Source organism: Bombina bombina, chromosome 4 (assembly GCF_027579735.1).
Source record: "Bombina bombina isolate aBomBom1 chromosome 4, aBomBom1.pri, whole genome shotgun sequence".
NCBI classification, from domain to species: domain Eukaryota; kingdom Metazoa; phylum Chordata; class Amphibia; order Anura; family Bombinatoridae; genus Bombina; species Bombina bombina.
In genome coordinates, this window is record NC_069502.1 from 1,229,046,952 (window position 1) to 1,229,068,881 (window position 21,930).

Below are 21,930 nucleotides of genomic sequence, written 5' to 3' on the forward strand. Positions count from 1 at the left end.
TTGTTGCTATTTTGAATGCCCCCTCCCAGAAGCCTGAAGATACCTTAGTAGCATCTGAAGGTGAAATTTCAGATTCTAACAGTGTAATTCCTCTTGATACTGAAGTTGTATCTTTCAGGTTTAAGCTAGAACACCTCCGTCTGTTATTCAAGGAGGTTTTAGCTACTTTGGACGACAGCGACACCGTGGTTGTAGTTAATCCTAAGAAATCCAGTAAGCTAAACAAAAAATTTGATGTACCTTCCTCGGTGGAGGTTTTTCCTGTGACAGATAGAGCTACTGAGATCATTGCTAAGGAATGGGAGAGACCGGGTATCCCTTTTTCCCATCTCCTATATTTAAAAAGATGTTTCCCATAGAGGACTCTATCAGGGAGTCTTGGCAAACAGTACCCAAGGTGGAAGGGGCAGTTTCCACTCTGGCCAAGAGAACTACTATACCCATAGAGGATAGTTGTGCCTTTAAGGATCCTATGGATAAAAAATTAGAGGGGTTACTCAAGAAGATGTATGTACACCAGGGGTTACAATGGCAGCCTGCTGTGTGCATTGCTACTGTCACTAGCGTGGCGGCAAATTGGTTTGATGCGTTGTCTGATGCTATTAGGACAGAGACACTCCCCTTGATGAGATTCAGCATAGGATAAAGGCTCTAAAGTTGGCTAATTCTTTATTACTGATGCTTCCCTACAGGTTATCAAACTAGGAGCAAAAATATCAGGTTTTGCTGTTCTAGCCCGCAGAGCCTTATGGTTAAAACCTTGGTCTACTGATGTGTCATCTGTCTAAACTTTTGGCGATTCCTTACAAGGGAAAGACCTTGTTTGTACCGGGATTAACAGAAATAATCTGATATTATGGGAGGAAAGAGTCATCTTCTCCCTCAGTATAAGAGAAACAAGCATAAGGGACGTAAGAGTAACTTTCATTCCTTTCAAAATTTCAAGGGAAATTCTTCCTCTTCCAAGCAAGATCAGTTTAAACCTTCCTGGAGACCCAATCAGTCTTGGAATAAGGGAAAACAATCCAAGAAGCCTGCTATTGAATCAAAGACAGCATGAAGGGCCTGCCCCCGATCCGGGACCGGATCTTGTAGGGGACAGGCTTCCCTTCTTCGCTCAGGCTTGGGTTTGTGATGTTCAGGATCCCTGGGCAGTGGACATAGTGTCCCAGGGATACAAACTAGTGTTCAAAAGTTTTCCTCCCAGAGGCAGGTTTCTGCTTTCAAGATTATCAGTAGACCAGACAAAAAGAGGCGTTCTTACACTGTGTAAGACCTCCTCAACCTGGGAGTGATAGTTCCTGTTCCGATGCAGGAACGGGGTCTGGGATTTTATTCCAATCTGTCTGTGGTTCCCAAAAAAGAGGGAACCTTCAGACCAATTTTAGATCTCAAGAGTCTAAACAAATTTCTCAGAGTACCGTCCTTCAAGATGGAAACTATTCGTTCCATTCTTCCTTTGGTCCAAGAGGGTCAATTTATGACGGTGGATTTAAAGGACGCGTACCTGCATGTTCCCATTCACAGGGATCACAGGTTTCTAATGTTTGCCTTTCTAGACAAACACTTCCAATTCGTGTCTCTTCCTTTCGGCCTTGCCACAGCTCCCAGAATTTACTCAAAGGTTCTGGGATCTCTGTTGGCGGTGCTCCGATTACGGGGCATTGCAGTGGCCCCTATCTGGACGACATCCTGGTCCAGGCGCTATCCTTTCAACAAGCAAGGTCCCACACAGAAATGTTATCTTTCCTGCGATCTCATGGATGGAAGGTAAATTTGGAAAAGAGCTCCTTAATTCCAAATACAAGAGTAACTTTCTTGGGAACCATAATAGATTCCCTATCAGACATTTTTTCTGACAGAAGTCAGGAAATCAAAGATTTTCGATTCTTGCCTAGCACTTCAGTCCACTCCTCGGCCATCAGTGGCTCAGTGCATGGAGGTAATCGGGCTGATGGTGGCGGCAATAGACATCATCCCGTTCGCTAGTTTCCACCTCAGACCTCTGCAGTTAAACATGCTCAGTCAATGGAACGGAGATTATGCGGATTTGTCTCCACGAATACTACTAGAGCAGGAGACGAGGGATTCTCTTCGATGGTGGCTGTCTCAGGATCATCTCTTCAGAAGTTTGGAAAACAGCACACCAAAGAGTTGGAACAAGTTAAAAGGATATACAAAGTATTCCTCAAAACTATTCATGAAAATATTGGCGTATGTGGGGGCGAAACAGATCTCCCCCTCAGTATAGTCACTTAGTGGGGTAGATCTGTTTTGTGATTGAGTTACTCTGTCATATTGTACCATAACTATTATTTTTTTTTTTTTTTTTTTTTTTATTTTTTTTTTATTGAAGTCATGAATAGATGCAACCAAAGGGTATGCCTCAAAACATATACAGAAAAGTGCAAATACAATATTGTTAAATAAGTGTTACAAACATAACCCTACAGTTAGGGCATAATGTATCCAAATAGCACACGCAATGTTATAAAATTTGGGCAGTGTACAGTGTGACTTCAGTTTTATAATAAAGATAATAACAATAAGACAAAACTTGTCCTCCCTGGACCATATAGAAGGCAAATGCAAGTGTCCACTCTGGTACAATTAGGGCCAGGGGGGGAATTAGCTTTATTGATTAGAAAGAGGGGGGGATGCAGCAGGCAAGAGCCGCTCGAAATATAATGGGGGGTGGAGGGCGGAGCCAGTCAGGACGGCCGTCTTATATTAACTATTATTGGGACACTAAGTGAGCATTAGTTTTAACTGCCAAGTAAACTCTTAAAGATATCTAGACAGAGTATAAAGTAGTTACAAATATCGACATAGGATCATAATGAGGTTAATCTCTAGGCCTGAACTGTAAATCTCCTATATGTCAAAGATGAGCCCCTCTCCTAGGGGGGTGCCACCTATAGGCGATGCAGGAAAAAGGAGTAGGGATATGACCTGCAGGCAACCAGTACCGGCGGGAAAGGGAGGAGAGAGGCTCAGCATGAACAAATATGCACCAAGAAGATAGACTCAGTCCAGATTGGGTCTGTAGATAACCTATAACGGCAGTTTATGATCCTTATGAGGACAATAGGTAAAGTAGTATATGGAAGAGGGACTGGTATAGGGGAGAGGCTGAACACCAAAATTATAACTCCTAAAAAACAATGTTAGACATACTCTCTGTAGGTAAATAAAACTAAATCTCAGCTAAAGATGCAAATATCAAACAGTAAAGGCACGTAAGCGCCAGATAGAAATCCGCTATCGTAATCGCATATATATATATATATAAGATCACAACTACTAGACCATATGTGTACTTTTAGAGGTAAGCAGCCATTATCAGTGTGACATTATTTCAACAAGCAGAGGTATGTCTAAGCAAGGGAAAATTAGCTATAGCTGGCAGCATTGGGAGGAGCAGTTAATACAACATGTAACTTAAAGCTACCAGAACCTGGTGGAGGAGCAGCGTTGCATATAAATAGAGGAGAAAAACTGAGAGATGTGGTACTTTCAGATTAGAAACATTAAAGCACTAAAAGAACATGGTATATATAAATGTAGCTAAAAGTAGTTCAAGCCTATGTGAGAAGCAATGAATCCTGACAGCAAAAGATAAGCCAAGTAGCATGCATTGCTTATGTTTACCACAGTGAGAGCTCTAGATTTACAGATACTTCAATAGAATGCTACTGGAATAGTGTCACACACATATACACTTGTGCTCAGGTAGAGGTACACATATAGACACCCATATAAGGTGATAGTCATCACTTAGGTTGGTTTTTCTAGAACATATTAAGATACACAACATAGCCTGTCACCCCAATATATGTAGATAAATCAAGAAACACACACTCATAAACATCGGTGCATTAAACTATACCATAGGAGGTCCATACAAGAGAACACAGAGCTCAGGAATTTAACTTATTAGAGTAGATAGGGGATATGGTGTCAGACCATGTATCTAGTGTGGGATTGTATAGGCAGCATTGCGTTACTAAGTTTCTGAGGAGTATATGCAGAGATATGGGGTATATCAGAAAGCTGGGAGAGCCTGAAAATAAAACCTGAAGTCTAAGTGGGCTAATAAACTTCCTGCTGAAAATATAACAGGGAGCATGTGGTAGCAAAAAGGATCACAAGTTAACAGTGTGGAGCGTAAATGCCTTCCCATCTCTATTTTGAAAACATTATGAATTCTCAAAGGTATTTATCCCTATGACTAAGCCTTGTATACGCGCCCTGCTAGGCCAATAAGTCTCATCATTAGCCATCTCCTACCAAAAGTATAGAGTTCCATAGGCTGTGAGCAATAGCTATATATGTCATGATCCAAAAGACCTTATAAATGCAAAAACATAAAGAACAGGGCATGAGAAATATCATATTACAACAAATTATACAACGCATGTCAGGGGGAATATATGGGGAAGGGCTTTTCTATCTCAAATCATGGGTCAGCTTTAGTAATAGAACCTTGTATGGAGAACAGGTTAGGACATTAGTATGTTACATACATGAGAAAAATAAAAAGAATAAATGAAAAAGAGCATGCATATGGTATATGGTATGACCCTATAAAGCAATCCAACAGGTGATTAAAAATTAAGCATTGGAGCGTGGTAAAACAAAATCACTCTGGAGGTTAAAAACTTAAGCGTGGACCCTAAAAACCAGGGTTACCATGTAACTTGTTAATGGACTTGGGTTGGGATAACAACATAGCTAGATATTAACCCTCAAAAAGACCATCAGTCTATGTCCGCTTCTATAGCAGTCCTGGATAGAGCTTTAAGCATGTACACAAGTAGGATCCATATGCACCCTACAATAAATAGCCGATCAGTGAAGGGGACTGAGGTTTGGAGTCAGCAGATCCCCATTCTGTTTCCCAGAAGGATTAGCCATGTGATCTCAAGTCCGTTCTCCTGATCAGTCTGGGGTCGCACAGTGAAAATATTTACCCGATCCCGGCTCGAGTACATGAACATCCCTCACAGAGGTGGGAGACATGACTCTTAAAGAACACAGGTAAGGAGTGCCGTGCGGGAGTTAACTTTGACCGGGTCTCAGCTTCTAGAAACTCATTCGGCGGCGCCCTCTGGTCTGAGCTTCTAATCAAGGTAGACTCTGTGATGATAATGGGAGCGCTAATTGCGGCTTTCAATTTACAGAGCTGAGTAGTTTCCCTCTGCTGTCTCCGGGTCACCTCTAACTGCGTCACATAAAACTGCTCAGGAACTGTGTGCACATCTGAAGACTGTGGAGGCCCGCATCGCCTGCAAGAACATATCTGTACCGGTAACTCAGGGTTGGGGTCCTGGAATGCTGCATTATACATTTTCTCCATCTCCCGATATCCTTTCCGATGTGGCGTGTTTAGATCATAGTGACCCACCGCCTCTTCCCCCGGCAGCGGCTCAGGCAAATGCGGGTCCTCAGCAGCTCTCAGCTCTCTAATGAGCGCCTGTTGATGGTTATCTAGTAAGTCCCCCAATTGGCGTAGTGCAGCTACAATTTGCCTCTCCATCGTATAGCTGCTGAGGCGATTATGAGGCAGAAAGTGTATCTCTGAGTAAAATGAAGGTACTTAGGTGTCTCCAAGATGGCGGCTCTCTCCTTGTCACAGTCTCGGCAAGCAGAGAAGTCTTTATTTGTTGGTTTACCTGCTATTCCGCTTTAATGTCACTCAACATGTGTCCCCTTGTCTCATGTCATGTTAATGGCTAATATTGAGGGATAGATAGTCCCAATATACTGGAAATAGGAGAATTTTGTGCTTAGATAGCAGGAGCTCTGGAATGGCACGTCTGTCTGTGTCGGCTGCTGGCTCCGCCCCCCCCATAACTATTTTTTATTTGGAGATACTTATTTGCAAAAGCAGGGGACGGCAATGAACTCCGTCGCCCCCACATACGCCAATATTTTCATGAATAGTTTTGAGGAATACTTTGTATATCCTCTTAACTTGTTCCAACTCTATGGCGCCTCCTGGTGGAGATACATTGATGTATTTGGCGTGTGGGGGGCCGATGTTGGTAGCCTTTTGTCTTTTGTGCAGGATTTAAATAATTTGGTTACAGGACTGAAATTTACTCTAAATATGAATGAAATAGGTATCGAGTACTTGGATACATATGTATACAACAAGGAAGGCTTTCTTAGCATAGATCTCCATACTAAGAGTACTGATAGAAATAATTTGCTGCAATATGGCAGTTATCACCCTGATAGTAAATTTAAGGCTATTCCAAGAAGCCAATTTACCAGAGTGAAACGCATTGTATCAGACAAAGATAAATGTAAATATAGATTAGAACAAATGGCTAATAAATTCATCAATAGGAACTATCCCCCTACATTAATTGCAGAACAACTTGATGCAACTATTAAGGATACAGGAGTAGTAAAGAAAAATAAGGATACAGGAGGTAAATCGCATGATTTTTGTTACACAATTTAATAGACTCAGTAATAAAATCACTGGCATCCTAAAAAACATTGGCACATTTTGAGGGATTGTAACCCTGAGGCAGTTGAATTTAAAGAGAATCCAATGGTATCTTACAAGAGAAATCGGAGTATTAAGGACATTAGTCCATTCAGACATAGGTAGTAGTAAACAAAATAGTCACAGAACTATAGGTTCAAAAATAAAAGGGGATAATTATCATCATCCTATCAATGGAAAGAAATTTAAAATTTAATAAATATTTAACCTATAGGGCAACTCATTGCGTTTATCTTATCAAATGTCCATGTGGCCTAATTTATATTGGCGAGACCTGTAGAGAGGTAAAGGAGAGGATAACTGAACATAAGTCTAATATAAGAAGTAAAAACAAAGACGCTCCAGTTTCCTCTCACTTCCTCTCTATGGGTCATGACATTAGCCAACTTAAACTAATTGCACAACAGTGACATCTTGTGGATGCAAAAATGTATGCATCACAGGCTACTTCTTTCTTTTTGGCTGAAGAGTATCATCCGTTTTGCATATGTGACTGCTGGACAGCAATCTCCAGAGAGAGTTACGGCTCATTCTACAAGGGCTGTTGCTTCCTCATGGGCATTTAAAAATAAAGCTTCTGTGGATCAGATTTGCAAGGCTGCAACTTGGTCCTCTCTTCACACTTTTTCAAAAGTCTATACATTTGACACACTTGCCTCAGCTGAGGCTGCTTTTGGGAGAAAGGTTCTTCAGTGGTGCCTTCCGTTTAGGTTCCTGTCTTGTCCCTCACTTATCATCCGTGTACTCTAGCTTGGGTAAGGATTGCCAATAGTAATTAAGATGATCCGTGGACTCATCGGGTCATTAAAAAGAATATTTATGCTTACCTGAGAAATATATTTATTTTTTGACACGATGAGTCCACAGCCCGCCCTGTTCTATAGACAGTTTGTTTGTTATAAGCTTCAGACACCTCTGCACCTTGTTACTTCCTTTATCTCCTTTACTTCGGTCGAATGACTGGAGTGGGAGGGAAGGGAGGTGATATTTAACAGCTTTGCTGTGGTGCTCTTTGCTGCCTCCTGCTGGGCCGGAGTGATATTCCCAATAGTAATTAGATGATCCGTGGACTCATCGTGTCAAAAAAGAAATACATTTATCAGGTAAGCATAAATTTTCTTTTTTAACTTCACTTGTAATGTGGCAATAAAGCAGTACACACTATGTTGGTTCCCAACACCTACTAGCAACAGTGTTTTAGATATGATTGCTTACTATTGTTTTTAATATCAAGCACATGAAGGAAAATTGTTGATATATATGACTAGATTGTTTGGTGCAGGTTTAAATTTGTCTTTCTACTAGGAGTGCGGGTTACAATCTGTTTTTCTCTTGTTTTTCCGTGTGTATATTTCTTTTTAAAGACACGATGAGTCCACGGATTTCATCCTTGCTTGTGGGATTACGCCTCCTGGTCAGCAGGAGCACCACAGCAGAGCTGTATATATAGCTTCTCCCTTCCCTCCCACTCCAGTCATTCTCTTTGCCTGTGTTAGTGATAGGAAGGGGTAAAGTGAGGTGTTAGTTTAGATTCTTCAATCAAGAGTTTATTTTAAAATGGTACCAGTGAGTGCTATTTTATTAAGGGTGTAGCTGTATTCCTTGTCAGCCTCTAGAGTAGAGCTACAGGTGGCTTTAAAGCAATGGGAACTGGTGGGAATTAACTCTCACTGCGCCTCCCATATGGTGTGCTGCCCTTCTTATGATGGTATTAGCAGATATTAACTAAGGCCCTATCTGTGTCCACAGGGCTAGGAGAGGGAGAAGACCTCTGGATCCTGTGAGAACTATCATGCTGTCGAACAGCAGCAAGGTAAGTGCAGTCTTTATTTCTGGGCAATATAGATATCTCAGAATCGACTATGCACTTATTTCTCTTGTTAAGTGTATTCAGTCCACGGATCATCCATTACTTATGGGATATATTCCCTTCCCAACAGGAAGTTGCAAGAGGATCACCCAAAGCAGAGCTGCTATATAGCTCCTCCCCTCCACGTCATATCCAGTCATTCTCTTGCAACTCTCAACATAGTAGGAAGCTGTGAGAGGAGTGTGGAGTTTTTATAATTATTTCTTCAATCAAAAGTTTGTTATTTTAAATGGCACCGGAGTGTGCTGTTTTTCTCTCAGGCAGTATTTAGAAGAAGAATCTGCCTGCGTTTTCTATGATCTTAGCAGAAGTAACTAAGATCCACTGGCTGTTCTCGCACATTCTGAGGAGTGGGGTAACTTCAGAAAGGGAATAGCATGCGGGGTTCCCTGCAGATGAGGTATGTGCAGTAAAATATTTTTCTATGGAATTGACTAAGAAAATACTGCTGATACCGATGTAATGGAAGTACAGCCTTAAATGCAGTAGTAGTGACTGGTATCAGGCTGATGAATGTATGTGCAGTAAAGTAATTTTCTAAGGAATGGAATTTGACTAAGAAAATGCTGTTAATACTGAAGTAATATATGAGCCTTATCTGCAGTAGAAGCGACTGGTAGCAGGCTTATTGATAACACTACATAACTTTTAAAATGTGTGTTTAAAACGTTTGCTGGCATGTCATTCGTTTTTTTGAGGTACTTTGGTGATAAATCTTTTGGGGCATGATTTTTTCCACATGGCTGACGTATATTTCTGCATAGAAAAGGTTAACTGAGTTTTCCCACTGTTGTAATATGAGTGGGAGGGGCCTATTTTAGCGCTTTTTTGCGCAGTAAAAATTCAGTCAGTCTTCCTGCTTCTTCCTCCTTGATCCAGGACGTCTCTAGAGAGCTCAGGGGTCTTCAAAATTCATTTTGAGGGAGGTAATCAGTCACAGCAGTCCTGTGACAGTGTGTTTGACTGTGATAAAAACGTTAATTGTTAAATTGATTATCCGTTTTGGGTATTAAGGGGTTAATCATCCATTTGCTAGTGGGTGCAATACTTTGCCAACTTAATACATTTACTGTGAAAATTTGGCTGCTATAACTGATTTGGTTCATTGTTATTTCAACTGTGACAGTTTTTTTGTGCTTCTTAAAGGCGCAGTAGCGTCTTTTTTATATTGCTTGTAAACTTATTTGAAAGGATTTTCCAAGCTTGCTAGTCTCATTGCTAGTCTGTTTAAACATGTCTGACACAGATGAATCTGTTTGTTCACTATGTTTGAAGGCCAATGTGGATCCCCATAGAAATATGTGTACTAAATGTATTGATGTCACTTTAAATAAGTCAGTCTTTATCTGTAAAGAAATTATCACCAGACAACGAGGGGAAGTTATGCCGACTAACTCTCCTCACGTGTCAGTAACTTCAGGAGGCGCGTGATATTGTGGCGCCAAGTACATCAGAGAGGCCCATACAAATCACTTTGCAAGACATGGCTGCTGTTATGATGATGATGATGATGATGATGATGTGAGAGCCATGTCCGATACTGCGTCACAATTTGCAGAACATGAGGACGGAGAGCTTCATTCTGTGGGTGACGGATCTGATCCAGGTTGACCGGATTCAGAGATTTCTAATTTTAAATTTAAGCTTGAGAACCTCCGTGTATTGTTAGGTGAGGTATTAGCGGCTCTGAATGATTTTAACACGGTTGCAATTCCAGAGAAATTATGTAGGCTGGATAGATACTATGCGGTGCCGGTGTGTACTGACGTTTTTCCTATACCTAAAAGGCTTACAGAGATTATTAGCAAGGAGTGGGATAGACCCGGTGTGCCCTTTTCGCCTCCTCCGATATTTAGAAAAATGTTTCCAATAGACGCCACCACACGAGACTTATGGTAGACGGTCCCTAAGGTGGAGGGAGCAGTTTCTACTTTAGCTAAACGTACCACTATCCCAGTGGAGGATAGTTGTGCTTTTTCGGATCCAATGGATAAAAAATTAGGTTACCTTAAGAAAATGTTTGTTCTTACAGCCCCTTGCATGCATTGCGCCTGTCACTGCTGCTGCGGCATTCTGGTTTGAGTCTCTGGAAGAGGCCATTCGCACAGCTCCATTGGATGAGATTATGGACAAGCTTAAAGCACTTAAGCTAGCTAACGCATTTGTTTCTGATGCCGTTGTACATTTAACCAAACTAACGGCTAAGAACTCCGATTCGCCATCCAGGCGCGCAGAGCGCTATGGCTTAAATCTGGTCAGCTGACGTGACTTCTAAATCTAAATTGCTTAATATTCCTTTCAAAGGGCAGACCTTATTCGGGCCCGGCTTGAAAGAAATTATTGCTGACATTACTGGAGGTAAGGGTCATACTCTTCCTCAGGACAGGGCCAAATCAAAGGCCAAACAGTCTAATTTTCGTGCCTTTCGTAACTTCAAGGCAGGAGCAGCATCAACTTCCTCCGCTCCAAAACAGGAAGGACCTGTTGCTCGTTACAGACAGGGCTGGAAAGCTAACCAGTCCTGGAACAAGGGCAAGCAGGCCAGAAAACCTACTTCTGCCCCTAAGACAGCATGGAGAGGGCCCCCTATCCAGAAACGGATCTAGTGGGGGGCAGACTTTCTCTCTTCGCCCAGGCTTGGGCAAGAGATGTCCAGGATCTCTGGGCGTTAGAGATCATATCTCAGGGATATCTTCTGGACTTCAAAGCTTCTCCTCCACAAGGGAGATTTCATCTTTCAAGGTTATCAGCAAACCAAATAAAGAAAGAGGCATTTCTACGCTGTGTACAAGACCTCTTAGTAATGGGGGTGATCCACCCAGTTCCGCGGACGGAACAAGGGCAAGGTTTTTACTCAGATCTGTTTGTGGTTCCCAAGAAAGAGGGAACCTTCAGACCAGTCTTGGACCTAAAAATCTTAAACAAATTCCTAAGAGTTCCATCATTCAAAATGGAAACTATTCGAACCATCCTACCCATGATCCAAGAGGGTCAATACATGACCACAGTGGACTTAAAGGATGCCTACCTTCACATAACGATTCACAAAGATCATTATCGGTACCTAAGATTTGCCTTTCTAGACAGGCATTACCAGTTTGTAGCTCTTCCCTTCGGGTTAGCTACGGCCCGAGAATTTTTACAAAGGTTCTGGGCTCACTTCTGGCGGTGCTAAGACCGCGAGGCATAGCGGTGGCTCCGTACCTAGACGACATTCTGATACAAGCGTCAAGTTTTCAAATTGCCAAGTCTCATACAGAGATAGTTCTGGCATTTCTGAGGTCGCATGGGTGGAAGGTGAACGTGGAAAAGAGTTCTCTATTACCACTCACAAGAGTTCCCTTCCTGGGGACTCTTATAGATTCTATAGAGATGAAGATTTACCTGACTGAGTCCAGGTTATCAAAGCTTCTGAATGCTTGCCGTGTCCTTCATTCCATTCCACGCCCGTCAGTAGCTCAGTGCATGGAAGTAATCGGCTTAATGGTAGCGGCAATGGACATAGTACCATTTGCGCGCCTGCATCTCAGACCACTGCAATTATGCATGCTAAGTCAGTGGAATGGGGATTACTCAGATTTGTCCCCTCTACTAAATCTGGATCAAGAGACCAGAGATTCTCTTCTCTGGTGGCTTTCTCGGGTTCATCTGTCCAAGGGGATGAACTTTCACAGGCCAGATTGGACGATTGTAACAACAGATGCCAGCCTTCTAGGTTGGGGCGCAGTCTGGAACTCCCTGAAGGCTCAGGGATTATGGACTCAGGAGGAGAAACTCCTCCCAATAAATATTCTGGAGTTGAGAGCAATATTCAATGCTCTTCTAGCTTGGCCTCAGTTAGCAACACTGAGGTTCATCAGATTTCAGTCGGACAACATCACGACTGTGGCTTACATCAACCATCAAGGGGGAACCAGGAGTTCCCTAGCGATGTTAGAAGTCTCAAAGATAATTCGCTGGGCAGAGTCTCTCTCTTGCCACCTGTCAGCGATCTACATCCCAGGCGTGGAGAACTGGGAGGCGGACTTTCTAAGTCACCAGACTTTTCATCCGGGGGAGTGGGAACTTCATCCGGAGGTCTTCGCTCAACTGATTCATCGTTGGGGCAAACCAGAACTGGGTCTCATGGCATCTCGCCAGAACGCCAAGCTTCCTTGTTACGGATCCAGGTCCAGGGACCCGGGAGCGGCGCTGATAGATGCTCTGGCAGCCCCTTGGGTTTTCAACATGGCTTATGTGTTTCCACCATTTCCGCTGCTACCTCGACTGATTGCCAAGATCAAACAGGAGAGCATCGGTGATTCTGATAGCGCCTGCGTGGCCACGCAGGACCTGGTATGCAGACCTAGTGGACATGTCATCCTGTCCACCATGGTCTCTGCCTCTGAGGCAGGACCTTCTAATACAAGGTCCTTTCAACCATCCAAATCTAATTTCTCTGAGGCTGACTGCATGGAGATTGGACGCTTGATCCTATCAAAGCGTGGCTTCTCAGAGTCAGTTATTGATACCTTAATACAGGCACGGAAGCCTGTTACCAGAAAAATTTACCATAAGATATGGCGTAAATATTTATATTGGTGCGAATCCAAGAGTTACTCATGGAGTAAGGTTAGGATTCCTAAGATATTGTCCTTTCTACAAGAGGGTTTAGAAAAGGGCTTATCTGCTAGTTCGTTAAAGGGACAGATTTCTGCTCTGTCCTCTTACACAAACGTCTGGCAGAAGTTCCAGACGTCCAGGCTTTTTGTCAGGCTTTGGCTAGAATTAAGCCTGTGTTTAAGACTGTTGCTCCTCCGTGGAGCTTAAACTTGGTTCTTAAAGTTCTTCAAGGGGTTCCGTTTGAACCCCTTCATTCCATTGATATTAAGCTGTTATCTTGGAAAGTTCTGTTTTTGATGGCTATTTCCTCGGCTCGAAGAGTCTCTGAGTTATCTGCCTTACATTGTGATTCTCCTTATCTGATTTTCCATTCAGACAAGGTAGGTCTGCGTACTAAACCTGGGTTTTTACCTAAGGTAGTTTCTAACAGGAATATCAATCAGGAGATTGTTGTTCCATCATTATGTCCTAATCCTTCTTCAAAGAAGGAACGACTTTTGCATAATCTGGACGTAGTCCGTGCCCTGAAGTTCTATTTACAGGCAACTAAAGATTTTCGTCAAACTTCTTCCCTGTTAGTCGTGTACTCTGGACAGAGGAGAGGTCAAAAAGCTTCGGCAACCTCTCTCTCCTTTTGGCTTCGTAGCATAATACGTTTAGCCTATGAGACTGCTGGACAGCAGCCCCCTGAAAGAATTACAGCTCATTCCACTAGAGCTGTGGCTTCCACCTGGGCCTTTAAGAATGAGGCCTCTGTTGAACAGATTTGCAAGGCTGCAACTTGGTCTTCGCTTCACACTTTTTCAAAAATTTTCAAATTTGACACTTTTGCTTCTTTGGAGGCTGTTTTTGGGAGAAAGGTTCTACAGGCAGTGGTTCCTTCCGTTTAAGTTCCTGCCTTGTCCCTCCCATCATCCGTGTACTTAAGCTTTGGTATTGGTATCCCATAAGTAATGGATGATCCGTGGACTGAATACACGTAACAAGAGAAAACATAATTTATGCTTACCTGATAAATTTATTTCTCTTGTAGTGTATTCAGTCCACGGCCCGCCCTGTCTCTTTTAAGGCAGATCTAAATTTTAATTAAAACTCCAGTCACCACTGCTCCCTATGGTTTCTCCTTTCTTGTCTTGTTTCGGTCGAATGACTGGATATGACGTGGAGGGGAGGAGCTATATAGCAGCTCTGCTTTGGGTGATCCTCTTGCAACTTCCTGTTGGGAAGGGAATATATCCCATAAGTAATGGATGATACGTGGACTGAATACACTACAAGAGAAATAAATTTATCAGGTAAGCATAAATTATGTTATTTTTCATTGTGGGGGAGATGGGGTCTCTTTAAGGAAGGCCTTCCCTATTGAGCAGCTAGTGGTGTCACATAATTCATGATAACCAATGCTGTTTTCTCAGTTATACCGGGACTGGGGGACTTGGACTCTTTCCAAAAAGTAAGAAAGCTCTCCTGTCGGTCACTGGATTTAGATATGGGCAATGACGCTGGGGCTATAATGACCGGAGCTTTCATTCAAACAGGAAGGTTCTGGTACAGGGCTTTACATGGTTTGTTTTGTGTGCAAGTGATTAGATAACGTTAGCGGAGCAACGCAGTACTTATTTTTTACTTTCTATGTGGCCGGATGGTTTTGAGTACCGCCCACGAAGGGCGGGGTTAACTTTGGCGTGCTTTGACTAAGAGAAGCCGCGCAGTGTTTTCTGTTCGAGTCCCGCCGCTCCAGTAACTTGAATCGCATAGCAAGCTTCTGAGATTGCATGGTTAGATAAGCAGGTGGTCTTTAGTATCAGTGTCAGGATCGGGAGTCTTGCTAGCCTGGTCGGTGTACTGTGGGGGCAGGTAGGCGCCTCAGCAGAGCTGTTGAGGCAAAGAGGTGTTATTTTTTCTATCTAAGATATTGCATAGAAACTGTCAGTTTTCAGTGCAGAAAAATTACCCAGCACAGTATCCGGTTAAGTTTCAGAACAAATGGTTATATTTATGTTTGCACACTTATATTTTTCTTGGGCCATAAATTATAATTACATCATTTAAAGGAGCTTGTTATCATGGATTCAGAAGATATCCAAAATGTTACGTGTTCCATGTGTTTGAATGACAATGTGGAACTTCCTGTTACTTTTTGTCCCTCGTGTGCCTATCACTATAGAGATCAAATTGTATTTGATAAAAGGTTGCCCAAAAAGGTTGCCCAAAACTGATGCTTCTCAGGAATCTGCCGATGAGATGCAGAGTATGCCGCAGCTTTCTCCACAAGCGTCACAGCCCTTAACACCCGCTCAAGCGGTGCCAAGTACTTCAGTTTCTACTGCGGTCACGTTAAAGGACATAGCTGCAGTTATGTCATCTACACTTTCTAAAGCGTTTTCTGTCTTTCCCATATTTCAAGGCAAGCGCAAAAGGAAGGAAAACCATGTGGTCAATGCAGCTTCTGATATGCTGGCGATCTCAGAGGTACCCTCCCAGGGCTCTGAATTGAAGGGTATGGAGGTCCTATCTGAAGGTGATCTTTCTGATTCAGGAAGTGCCTTACCACTGACGGATTCAGAAGTGGTCTCTTTCAGGTTCAAACTTGAACACCTCTGTTTATTATTGAGGGAGGTTTTGGTGACTCTGGACGACTGTGATTCAATAGTGGTTCCTCCAGATAAATTGAGTAAACTGGACAGATACCTAGAAGTCCCTTCTTATTCTGATGTTTTTCCTGTTGCTAAGAGAACTTCAGAGATTATTGCCAAGGAATGGAAGAGACCAGGTATTCCTTTCTCTCCTCCCGTTTTTAAGAAAATGTACCCTATAGCTGACTCTATTAGGGACTCTTGGCAGACGGTCCCTAAGGTGGAGGGTGCTATTTCTATTTTGGCTAAACGAACTACTATTCCTATTGAGGATAGTTGTGCTTTCAAAGACCTTATGGATAAGAAGTTAGAGGGTCTCATTAAGAAGCTCTGTTCACCAGGGGTTGCTTTTACAACCGGCAGCTTGCATTGTTACGGTTACCAGCGCAGCTGCTTACTGGTTTGATGCTCTGGAAGAGTCCCTTAAGACTGAGACTTCTTTGGAAGAGATAAAGGATCAGATTAAAGTTCTTAAATTTGCTAATTCGTCTGCAGATTACTAAATTGTTCGGACCTGATTTGAAGGAAATTATTTCTGACATCACGGGAGGCAAGGGTCATCTCCTCCCTCAAGATAAAAAATCCAAACAGAGAGGTCGACAGTAATTTTCGTTCCTTTCAAAATTTCAAGGGAATTTCCTCTTCCTCTAAACAGGAAGGGAACTATCCACAAACCAAGTCTACCTGGAGACCCTACCAGTCTTGGAACAAGAGTAAACAATCCAAGAAGCCTGCTGCTGCTCCCATGTCAGCATGAAGTGCTGGCCCCCGATACGGGATCGGATCTAGTAGGGGGCAGACTTTCCTTCATCCAGGCTTGGATACGAGACATTCAGGATCCCTGGGCAATAGAGTGTCTCAGGGATACAAATTGGAGTTCAGAAATTCCTCCCCCGAGGAAGGTTTCATCTTTCACGATTATCTGTAGACCAGATCAAGAGAGGTGTTCTTACATTGTGTAAGAGACCTCTCCTCCATGGGAGTAATCTGTCCCATTCCAATTCAGAAACAGGGACAGGGGTTTTATTCAAATCTGTTTGTAGTTCCCAAAAAAGAGGGAACTTTCAGGCCTATTTTAGACCTCAAAAGTCTAAACAAGTTTCTCAGAGTTCCATCTTTCAAGATGGAAACAATTCGTACCATTCTTTCTTTGGTCCAGGAGGGTCAATTTATGACGACAGTGGATCTAAAGGATGCATATCTTCATGCTCCTATCCACAAAGATCACAAGTTCCTGAGGTTTTCTTTTCTGAACAAACTTTTTCAGTTTGTGGCTCTTCCTTTCGGTCTGGCCACGGCGCCCAGAATTTTCACAAAGGTTCTGGGGTCTCTACTGGCAGTTCTAAGACGGCAGGGCATTGCGGTGGCGCCTTATCTGGACGATATTCTGATCCAGGCGTCATCTTATCAACTAGCAAGGTCCCATACCGACATTGTGCTATCCTTCCTGAGAACTCACGGGTGGAAGGTAAATCTGGAAAAGAATTTATTTCCGCAGACAAGGGTACCCTTTCTGGGAACTCTAATCGACTCTATTTCAATGAAAATTTTTCTGACGGAGGTCAGAAAGTTAAAGATTCTGAATACATGTCGAGCCCTTCAGTCCAATCCTCGGCCGTCAGTGGCTTAGTGCATGGAGGTAATTGGATTGATGGTGGCGGCAATGGACATTGTACCGTTTGCTCGTTTTCATCTCAGGCCTCTGCAGCTACACATTCTCTGGCAGTGGAATGGAGATTATACAGATTTGTCTCCTCTAAGTCTAGATCAGGAGACAAGGGACTCTCTTCTGTGGTGGTTGTGGACCGATCATTTATCCCAGGGGACTTGCTTTCGCAGACCCTCATGGGAGATTGTGACTACGGATGCCAGCCTGTTAGGATGGGGAGCAGTCTGGAACTCCTTGAGGGCTCAAGGAGAGTGGACTCAGGCAGAATCTCTCCTTCCCATCAACATCCTAGAGTTGAGGGCGAATTTCAATACGCTTCGGGCCTAGCCTCAGTTGGCCTCAGCCCAATTCATCAGATTCCAGTCGGACAATATAACGACAGTGGCTTACATCAATCATCAGGGAGGAACAAGGAGTTCCTTAGCGATGAACGAAGTGGCCAAAATAATTCAGTGGGTGGAGACCCACTCTTGCCATCTGTCGGCGATCTACATCCCAGGGGTGGAAAATTGGGAGGCAGATTTTCTGAGCAGGCAGACCTTTCATCTGGGAGAGTGGGAACTCCATCCGGAAATATTTGCAAACCTGATTCTCAGATGGGGTCGGCCAGAGTTGGACCTTATGGCGTCTCGTCAGAATGCCAAGCTACCGAGATAAAGGTCAAGGGATCCCCAGGCCGAGCTGATAGATGCCTTGGCAGTTCCTTGGTCTTTCAGCCTAGCATATGTATTCCCTCCGTTTGCTTTCCTTCCCCGGGTGATTGCTCGAATTAAACAGGAGGGGGCATCAGTGATTCTCATTGCCCCGGCATGGCCTCGCAGGATTTGGTATGCCGATCTGGTGGACATGTCATCTCGGCCACCGTGGAAGCTTCCATTGAGGAAGGACCTTCTCATTCAGGGTCCCTTCCATCACCCGAATCTTGTTTGTCTGCAGCTGACTGCTTGGAGATTGCACGCTTAATTTTATCCAGGCGAGGTTTTTCTGATTCGGTCATAGATACTTTAATTCAGGCACGTAAGCCTGTTACTAGGAAAATTTACCATAAGATATGGCGTAAATATCTTTATTGGTGTGAATCCAAGGGCTACTCATGGAGTAGGGTTAGGATTCCCAGGATTTTATCTTTTCTCCACGAAGGATTGGTAAAGGGGTTATCAGCAAGTTCCTTAAAGGGACAGATCTCTGCTTTATCTATTTTGTTACATAAGCATTTGGCAGATTTTCCAGATGTGCAATCTTTTTGTCAGGCTCTGACTAGAATCAGGCCTGTATTTTGACCAATTACTCCTCCTTGGAATTTAAATTTAGTTCTTAAAGTTCTTCAAGGGGTTCCGTTTGAACCTATGCATTCCATAGATATTAAGTTATTATCTTGGAAGGTTTTATTTCTGGTTGCTATTTCTTCTGCACGAAGAGTATCTGAGCTTTCGGCATTACAATATGATTCTCCTGATCTTATTTTCCATTCGGAGAAGGTGGTGTTACATACTAAACCTGATTTTCTTCCTAAGGCTGTTTCAAACAGGAATATTAATCAGGAGATTGTTGTTCCTTCCTTGTGTCCTAATCCTCCTCCTAAGAAGGAACGTCTGTTACACAATTTAGACGTAGTCCGTGCTTTAAAGTTCTACTTACAAGCGACTAAGGATTTTTGACAATCGTCGTCTTTATTTATTTTTTCAGGGAAACGTAGGGGTCAGAAAGCTACGGCTACCTCTTTCTTTTTGGCTGAGGAGTATCATCCATTTTGCATATGAGGCTGCTGGACATCAGCCTCCTGAATGAATTACAGCTCATTCCATTAGGGCTGTGGCTTCCTCATGGGCGTTCAAAAATGATGCTTCTGTTGAACAGATTTGCAAGGCTGCAACTTGGTCTTCTCTTCACACTTTTTCTAAATTTTACAAATTTGATACCTTTGCCCCGGCTGAGGCTGTTTTTGGGAGGAAAGTTCTTCAAGCAGTGGTGCCTTCTGTTTAGGTTCCCTGTCTTGTCCATCCCTTTTCATCCGTGTACTAAAGCTTTGGTATTGTATCCCACAAGTAAGGATGAAATCCGTGGACTCATAGTGTCTTTAAAAAGAAAAGAAAATTTATGCTTACCTGATAAATTTGTTTTTTTAGACACGACTCCACGGCCCGCCCTGTTCTATGAGACGGGTTATTTCTATTTTTTGCTAAAACTTCGGACACCTCTGCACCTTGGCTTTTCCTTTCTCTTCCTAACTTCTGTCGAATGACTGGAATGGGAGGGAAGGGAGGAGCTATATATACAGCTTTGCTGTGGTGCTCTTTGCCTCCTCCTGCTGACCAGGAGGCGTAATCCCACAAGTAAGGATGAAATCCGTGGACTCATCGTGTCTAAAAAGAAACAAATTTATCAGGTAAGCATAAATTCTTTTTTTTTTATATATTAGTAATATTCCATTGTTTGCCTACGTCGGTGTGCGTTAGCAAGCATGTGCACGAGTTGACAAAAAGCTTAGCTGCCCTTTGGTTGTGCAATTAATTACACAATGCAACTAATGGCGATATGAGGCTATGCAATATGTGAAAGGGCTTTCTCGTCATGCCAGTTACACAAATACTCCAACCCAGCAGCAGCAATGATCACTCCCCCAAAGGGACGGACCAGGAAGTATCACAATTGTGTCACAGCACGTAACGCCACAGCCGCCATTTTACTTGCGGTCCTTTGGTGTGCACAGACAAGGAAGATGGCAGACTGGCTGCGCTCTTTTCTCTGGTCTATTCAACAAGCCGTTGTTTTGAACAATTAAATGCATTTTTAAGTTTTTACCTTTTTGTATTTAACCTCTTTGAAGGAGTCACTATGGATACAATTACATGTTCTAACAAATGTTTTGAATGTCCCTGTAAGTAAATGCCAATCCAAGCTGGCAAATAATGCTGCAAAGATACTGTAAAGTCTACTTAAAATCAGAGGATGCTGTTGCTTGCACATTAGTTAGGCATAGCTTTTGTCAGTTCTTAGTGGCGCTAGCTGGTTCTGGTCACTGACATGTCCTGGGACTCTGGCAGTGCTCTGGGGACATGGGGTAGCTCTGGGGACATGGGGTATCGCTGCCATTCTGGCAGTGCTCTGGGGACATGGGGTATCGCTGCCCTTCGGGCACTGGCATTACTCTGTGTGATTTTATTTTATTTTTTTTGTCTCCAGTTTTTCACCCTCTCTGTTGCCCATCAGGTGGAGCTGTAGCCCAGCAGGTTCCTGTACAAACCATCCAAGTTCATCCTGCCACCCAGACATCTCCGTCCAGTGACAGCAGCTCAGACCTGGTCCAGACGTCGTCTAGTGGCACAGGTAAGGTGTCAGCTTATCCACTTACTGTCCTATGTATAGCTTTATCTGTGGTATCCAGGCATTCAGTACTGTGCAGTCTTACAGAAATAAGCTGCCTGCGTATATGATGACACCTAGTGGAACTTTGTGCATATTGTGTAATTGTGCAGTAAAGCATTTCATGGTGTTATCTGTTGTATCTCCTAGTGACTCTGCCTGCTGCTATCATGACTTCTTCTGTGCCCACGACTGTGAGCGGTCACATGATGTACCCAAGCCCACACGCAGTGATGTATGCGCCAACAGAAGGAAGTTTGGCTGTGCTCAATGCCTTCTCCTCAGGGCCGGCCATGCAAGTGTCTCACACCCAGGAGCAAGGTATGGGGAGCCTATGGGAGGGGGCTCACTGAGGAAGTTCAGAGACCCCATCTCAATCATTTTGTTTCTCTGCAGGTGGCGTCCAGCAGGTATTCCTCACTGCTCCATCTGGCACAGTTCAGATACCGGTGTCTGCCGTACAGCTCCACCAGGTGAGTGTGTGGTTACTGCTGAGGCTGACACAGTCGGCTCTTTGCTTTGGTAAAGGGGGGCTGGTGTGATTTTGCTCTGTGTGCAGTTGTAGGGTAGTCAGTCCCGGTCTCTTGTCCTCCGGCTTTGCTGCTGTCATCTCTACATGAGGCTGATTTTCTTAGAAATAACCACAAAGCTTTGTAATAAAATTGAACGTCAGTTAAGCAACAGGATGAATGTAATGTGTATCTCATGGTTTCCTCTAGTAGTACTTGGTACGCACTGTTTCTAGCCATCACTTTCATGTTTGGTCTGACAGTTCCATGAGAGGAAGATCGAGGCATGCCCAGTAAAAAGCCCTAACGCTTTGATATCAAGTTCCTAACTAGGGAGTTGCTATGGAAAGTGGGCTCTGTCTAAACGCTGGGTCACTCCTGCAGGAGATCTCATGGTTTCTATATATACAGAATATTTTATGAATCCTTGAAATGATGCCCAGAGCCCCACACAAGATCATCAACACTCAAATAGGTCTCCTATAAGTCTAGATCATCCCATGACTTAAGTTCCATTGCTCAGTCCAGTTTACCAGATTAGGCTATTGTGGTCTGGATAGTGAATCACGGCTCTCCCAGAAGCATGAGCACAAGTCATTACTAAGTGTTCTTTTCATGTCGGGCCTATTAGAGGGTTTTATTAATCTTCTCCGTAAAGCGATTAGTCTCAGGGATGTTAATGCATAGCCTCTCTGATGCCCTGATATTCAAAGGTTCTCTAGCTTGGAGAGAAATACAAATTGTAGTTCAGACTTCACAGG

The 21,930-nt window shown here is 43.3% G+C and overlaps 1 protein-coding gene across 3 annotated transcripts in view; it reads left to right on the plus strand.

The window, feature by feature from the left end:
• SRF (serum response factor) overlaps nucleotides 1-21,930 on the plus strand; it is a 135,902-nt gene that overhangs the window by 78,645 nt on the left and 35,327 nt on the right. For all 3 annotated transcript variants that reach the window (XR_008402140.1, XM_053712773.1, XM_053712772.1), the window contains exons 4-6: nucleotides 20,508-20,624; nucleotides 20,811-20,981; nucleotides 21,057-21,133. Coding sequence is in view for 2 of the 3 variants with exons in the window: in XM_053712773.1 (XP_053568748.1) it covers nucleotides 20,508-20,624; nucleotides 20,811-20,981; nucleotides 21,057-21,133 (365 nt within the window). In the remaining variant the exon portion in view is untranslated. The remainder of the gene's footprint in view (nucleotides 1-20,507; nucleotides 20,625-20,810; nucleotides 20,982-21,056; nucleotides 21,134-21,930) is intronic.